The sequence below is a fragment of the Lolium rigidum genome, chromosome 5 (assembly GCF_022539505.1).
Source record: "Lolium rigidum isolate FL_2022 chromosome 5, APGP_CSIRO_Lrig_0.1, whole genome shotgun sequence".
NCBI classification, from domain to species: Eukaryota; Viridiplantae; Streptophyta; class Magnoliopsida; order Poales; family Poaceae; genus Lolium; species Lolium rigidum.
Window position 1 is genome coordinate 168,365,712 of NC_061512.1, and position 5,943 is coordinate 168,371,654.

At 38.4% G+C, this 5,943-nt stretch overlaps 1 protein-coding gene across 1 annotated transcript; it reads left to right on the top strand.

The window, feature by feature from the left end:
- The first annotated feature begins 985 nt into the window (after positions 1-985).
- Positions 986-5,314, top strand: LOC124656672 (carotenoid 9,10(9',10')-cleavage dioxygenase 1-like). Its single transcript, XM_047195377.1, has 13 exons — positions 986-1,093; positions 1,258-1,404; positions 1,507-1,609; positions 1,692-1,951; positions 2,033-2,212; positions 3,553-3,631; positions 3,721-3,802; positions 3,980-4,042; positions 4,122-4,260; positions 4,378-4,696; positions 4,814-4,875; positions 4,964-5,119; positions 5,207-5,314. The coding sequence occupies exons 1-13, from the start codon at positions 986-988 to the stop codon at positions 5,312-5,314; spliced, it is 1,806 nt and encodes a 601-aa protein (XP_047051333.1).
- Positions 5,315-5,943: the final 629 nt, after the last annotated feature.

Here is a 5,943-nt window from a genome sequence, read left to right on the forward strand (position 1 = left end):
TCTGCATCAGCATGTTGTATAGATTACTATAGACTAGCAGCGATCAGTGCTCTGTAACTCCATATATATTCTACCTGTGAGATAGAACTACTACTAGTTCAACTGTCGTCAACATTGGATGGCATCTCTTTTACCTCTTGTACTCAATCTGCAAAGAACCTTTTTGTTTGGCCGTAAGATTTTTGTATCGGTCTGGCAGAAGATGCGATTATAAATGCATGAACTTTTAGTTTGGCCTGAAGATTTTCGTATCAGCGAAACTGCCACGCTGATGCTAAGACTTGTAAATGGATAAAGATATAAAGTGCTGACTCTAAAAAAAAACACGACTGCAATACAGCAACCAGTTTACTATACACTTGGCCACTTCCTAAATTTTCATTTGTAAATTGCAATGCATCGTGCAGACAAAATGTCATTGCACCTTTGGGGAGAGAATCTCAAGTCAACCGATCCCATTTCAGCACCATTAATCTGTCGAGTTGCGTCTATAAAAAGGGCGCCAAAGTTGATCCACTAATCATATCCAGCATATGTCGCATATAGAATACTACTCCCTCCGTTCTAGAGACACTTGGGCTCAAAACTTTGTTTTAGAGACACATTGTTCCCTGAACAGCCAACATGAACAGATGAACTGATTGGACACCCGGCATTAATGCAAGAGAAACACTAGAAATCTTGGATGTCGTCTCTTCCACCTTACTAACTTTAGTACAAAATGGCCGGAAAAATTTGGTATCAGTGAAACTTCCAAGCCCATGTTGTGATTCTAAATCGATAAAGCGCTCGTCTCTTCTGTCATCACTTGTCAAACTCCGAACTGCTTGAACGCCACCAGCCAAGATGGATCTTTTGCGTATATTCCCAGGTATCCAAGCCGTCTGCTGTACAACGTCTCTTCTCCCAACGAATTTTATCGACGTGCTATAAACTGAAGTCAATTTCATCATGATCGCAGAAGGATTAGGGTGTCATAATCAGAATGTTGACCACTCCAAGTACCCGTACCATTAGACCTTCCCGTACATGTAGACCTGCTTTCTCCATTACTCCAAGATTTTCGTCCACGTCTATAACCTCAAAACCAAAGGTACTTCCCTCTGTCGGCGGTAGTTCCACGGTTTTTTTGGTGCAGAAATCATAAAAATCTGGTGAAGTATCTGTCTTCCAAACTTGGCATACACTCAATTCTGTAATAAATGAATTAAAAACTACATAATCTTTATCTAATGGTTTATTATTTTCTTGCTTCAGAAATCCTTGTTCCAGGAGCTTCAGAGGCAGCTTTCTTTCAGGTCCGATGAAGCCTCACAGGTTCTGAAGAACGCGCCACACATGCTTTTGGATGCAATAGTTGACTCAACCTTCGAATTTACTGAACAAGCTCTACTCCCATCTGAGGTACTTCAGTTCAATAAACAATTTTTTTTTTGAGGAATTCAGTAAACTAGTCCTTCCATTGCAATTTTACATCTAGAAATTCTAACAGTGACCAGTTTGCAGAGCAACTTTGCACCAGTTGATGAGATCGGTGAATCCATAGAGATACTCCAGATTGAAGGAGAAATACCTACAAATTTTCCAGAGGGTGTATACATTAGAAACGGTATGACCTAGATCTTTTCTGATTGCTCAAGTAAGGAAGAGTATTAACCAGTGAGCTAAATGTCAGATAATGAATTGAACAGGTTCCAATCCCCTCTTTGGCGCCCTCCATTCAACTGTCTCGGTCTTTGGAGAGTCCAATGAGATATGGGTCGAGGGCGAGGGCATGCTCCATGCCCTCTACTTCACCAAGAACTATTCAGAATCTTGGTCAGTCTCCTATGTCAATCGGTATGTTGAATCTCCAACGTTGAAGATCGAACGAGACCGCAAGAAACCATGCTTCCTCCCAGCCGCCCACGGCGACTCTGCAGCTGTCATCGCGGCCTACATTCTCAACTATGTAACTAACAGTTTGTACACCCATATTATATATGATGATCCTCAGAAACTCTAACTTGAACTGAGTGAACATGAAATGCAGCTGAGGTTTGGCAAGGTGAACAAGAGCATCAGCAACACAAATGTGTTTGAACATCGGGGCCGGGTATACGCCATCACTGAGAGCCATCAGCCCATTGAAATCTGCATACAAAATCTTGAGACAGCCAATACTTGGGACATCCAAGAGAAATGGGATCGGCCCTGCACATCTCACCCGAAGGTATGCAGCAATTCAAGCATGTATTGGTCACTAGAACAGAAGTACTGTAGAAGGTACAAGTATTTTAGCCAGGCAGTAACTTGATCCTGGAAATTATGAAGTATAACATACTGATACATCTGCCAGAGGACAAAATTATTTAACAACACGTGTTATACAAACTAATTCAAGCACCAAGAAGATCAACATAATTTTTCAGTTACAAGTGTGTGTTTGCATATTTTATTCCACATATGTTTGCTAAAAAATTAAATGAACACTAGAGCCCAGGTCTGACATGAAATGGGATGCAGTACATGTGACAGCTTACCCCCAATGTGTTCTGGATACAGGAGGAAAAACAGACACACGTGGAATTTATCATCTTCATTGCATTTACTAGTCATCAATCTTTGCACAATCACGGGCGCTGTCTATTTTGTGGAACTCATGAATATACAGAATTTCCTTATAGTGCACATGCTGGAATGATATGTGAGTCCTAATACTATAGGTTCTCAGACAACTTTCAAGGCCAATAACTAAGTACAGAGTAGCTCCAAACATATTAGACTTTTGTGATAAAAAAAACTTGACTATGGATACAATTTCAGCATTCGTCAAATTCATCCATGATATAAAAGACCATGTAATCAACAATGGATAGACAGCACTAAAAGCAGAGATAATTTTATTGAGATAACCCCTATGAGTTACACCACCTACATGTCAACCATTTCTATGGTTTAATATATTTATTATTTACATAAATTGCACACACATATGACAAAATCAAGAAATAAAATCACTTTTCAATATACTTCCTCCGTTCCAAATTAATTGGCGCAGAATTGCCGAGATACGCATGGTTGCATGTATCTAGACGATTTTTAGTATGTATATATATACATTGTGAATCTAGAAAAATCTTCGCCAATTAATTTGAAACGGAGGGAGTATTAGTTTAAAGAATCTCTGATATCGTGCATCTGATCAATTGAATCGAAAACAATTGTTTCCATAGTGTGGCTATATGGACCACCATCATGACACGACGGCAATAAGGTCCCCTTTAATGAGATATAAGATTTCTTATGCAATCATGCATTCTGCATGATGGGCCATCACTGAAAATATTTATTTAACTTCAAAGAAAGTATGTATATGTGCATCTCTTATCCCAACCCAGTAAATAAAATTTGAAAATAAGAGGTAGTCTATTTTACACAACCATATACGTTGCAGGTAATAATGAGTAACTGCGACCAAAACACGCCCCACTTTGGATCTGCTCCATGTTTCCAAATAGATGCACAACAACCATATGGTTGCTTTAAGGCACTTTATCCAAATGGCTGTAGGTAGCACCTGGGTCTGGGGAGCTTGTCATATTTGGTTCAGATGCAAAGAGGCCTTTCCTAGTTGTTGGGGTTGTCTCAGGTAACTCATTCTACTTCTTTAAATTTTCATACCATCTTACATGTGCCATTGTTGAAACCAAATTAAAACCAAGTTTTATTTCACTGCAGATGATGGAACCAAATTAAAACATAAAGCTGACCTCAAGCTGGACAGACCTACACTTTGTCATGACATAGGAGTTACTTTAAAGTATGTGAATTTAAGAATACCACTTTCTCCTCAAAATTTAGTGACTTCAGTGCATACTATTTATTAAATTTTAATTGTTGATGGGTGATACTAGCATAATATTACACTAGTATATTATAGTAAATTTTGAAAGCAACACTTTCAAAAAAAATCACAGATACTGCTTTAACGGTGTAGGTACAACATAATCATGGATTTGCCACTTACAGCTGACATCGGTAGAGTTACTACAGGTGGTCAGTAAGTATTTCAATACTTAACCTGTTAAATAAGCAGCTGGCATTATTTGAAAAATAAAAATATGGTACCCCTTCCATAGGCTGATTGAATTTGTAAAGAAAGATTATGCAAGAATTGGGGTTATGCCTCGCTATGGTGACGCGGAATCAGTTATGTGGTTCGATGTTGAACCATGCTGCATGTTTCATCTTATCAATTGCTTCGAAGATGGCGATGAGGTATATAGTATTCTATGTGTTGTTAATTTTTCATACACAAGCAATTGTATTGAATTTCATTTTTAAAAATACCTACTTTATAGTCACCAAAAAATTGATCCTTTCCTGGTAACTTAGGTTGTTGTGCAGGGACTCCGCTCAGCTGACTCCATCATACCAGGGCCAAGATTAAACAAACACAGCATAATTTCTGAAAGGCCCGAACTTAAAAGAGATGGCAAGACCATGAAACAAGGAATAGATGAGAATTTTTTCTCTCGCTTGTATGAATGGAGACTAAACCTGGAAAGAAAGACAGTTTCGGGAGAATATTTAACTGGAATCTATTGGTCCTTGGAATTCCCAATGATCAACAACTACTACACAGGCGTCCAGCATAGTTATGCCTATGCACAAATAGTGGATTCTTTAAGATCAGGAGGCGCAAGTGAAAGAGGTACGGCTAAAACGCATTTCTATAATACTAATAGCATGAAAATTGAGTGCATATGTTTTTTTGTCTTTACAATGTTATGCATCACGACTTGACTGATTCTTGTATTGTATCTGGCAGTACTTCCTAAGTATGGAGGTTTTGCAAAACTATGTCTTGAAGAAAGAGAAAATGTAACAGAGGTATGTATACTTGCTCTGTGCATCAGTTCAAAATGTAACAAAGGTATTTAATGAAGACTTCATCGCTAAAATTCGAATTATAAAGCAGAGGTCGGCCGAAAATCTAATAAAGATGGAGATTCATAAACTTGATGAAGATCAGTTTTGCTCTGGAGCATCATTTGTTCCAAGAGTTGGTGGCCCATATGAAGATGATGGGTGGATAATTTCTTTTGTACATAATGAACGAACTAATACATCACAGGCAAGCTTTCTTTCCAACATAGTGTAAATAATTCCCATTTAAAAGGAAAGTAAGCTTAATATTGAATCCTTGTGCCCCATGTTGCAGGTGCACATTATTGACACCCAAGAATTTGAAGGTGCTCCTGTTGCCAAAATAACGCTGCCTCAAAGAGTACCATATGGCTTCCATGGAACTTTTGTCCATAGAACATGACCGGCCGGCACGTGAATACTGGACAAGCAAAAACTTGACAGCTTAAAGCTAGTACATTGAATTGGGTGTTTATAAACAGCACCTTTTATTTTGCCTTGAATGGTCATTGCTCTGTATTACGTGAACTATTCATACATTTCTCCTATGCAAGTAAACTTACAACTACCTCAGCTTTGTAACTTGTACATCTGTTTCTAGAAGCGCGAGGAAGCTGTGTTTAATTACCATGAGAATATGGCTGAAGATCTAGCTCTCTCAGTTTTAATTAACACCAAGCTGATTTTTGTTTAGGTAACAGTCATCTTCTTGTGGGACTAATGAAGGTTAAAGGGGTATTTTTTAGTAGAGGAAAATTTAAAGTAGGCTTCGGGGAAGGAGTGCGTTTTTGGGAAGATAGATGGTTAGGCGATCAGACCCTTGCATCCCAGTATCCCCGGTTATATAACATAGTCAATCGCAAACATGATACGGTGGCAAATGTTATGAGTTCAACTCCGCTAAATATTGGTTTTCGGAGAAGATTAATTGGTGATAAATGAGATCAATGGGTACATCTATGCCAAAAATTAATGGAGATAAACCTAAATGAAGATCAAGATAAGTTTGTTTGGGACTTAACATCTTCAGGA

Excerpts from the sequence above, each read along its gene's own strand:
- LOC124656672 (XM_047195377.1), top strand. The coding sequence starts at position 986 with ATGTTGACCACTCCAAGTACCCGTACCATTAGACCTTCCCGTACATGT. Across the intron at positions 3,803-3,979 it reads GACATAGGAGTTACTTTAAA|GTACAACATAATCATGGATT; the intron begins GTATGTGAATTT and ends TTAACGGTGTAG. Across the intron at positions 4,876-4,963 it reads AAAGAGAAAATGTAACAGAG|AGGTCGGCCGAAAATCTAAT; the intron begins GTATGTATACTT and ends ATTATAAAGCAG.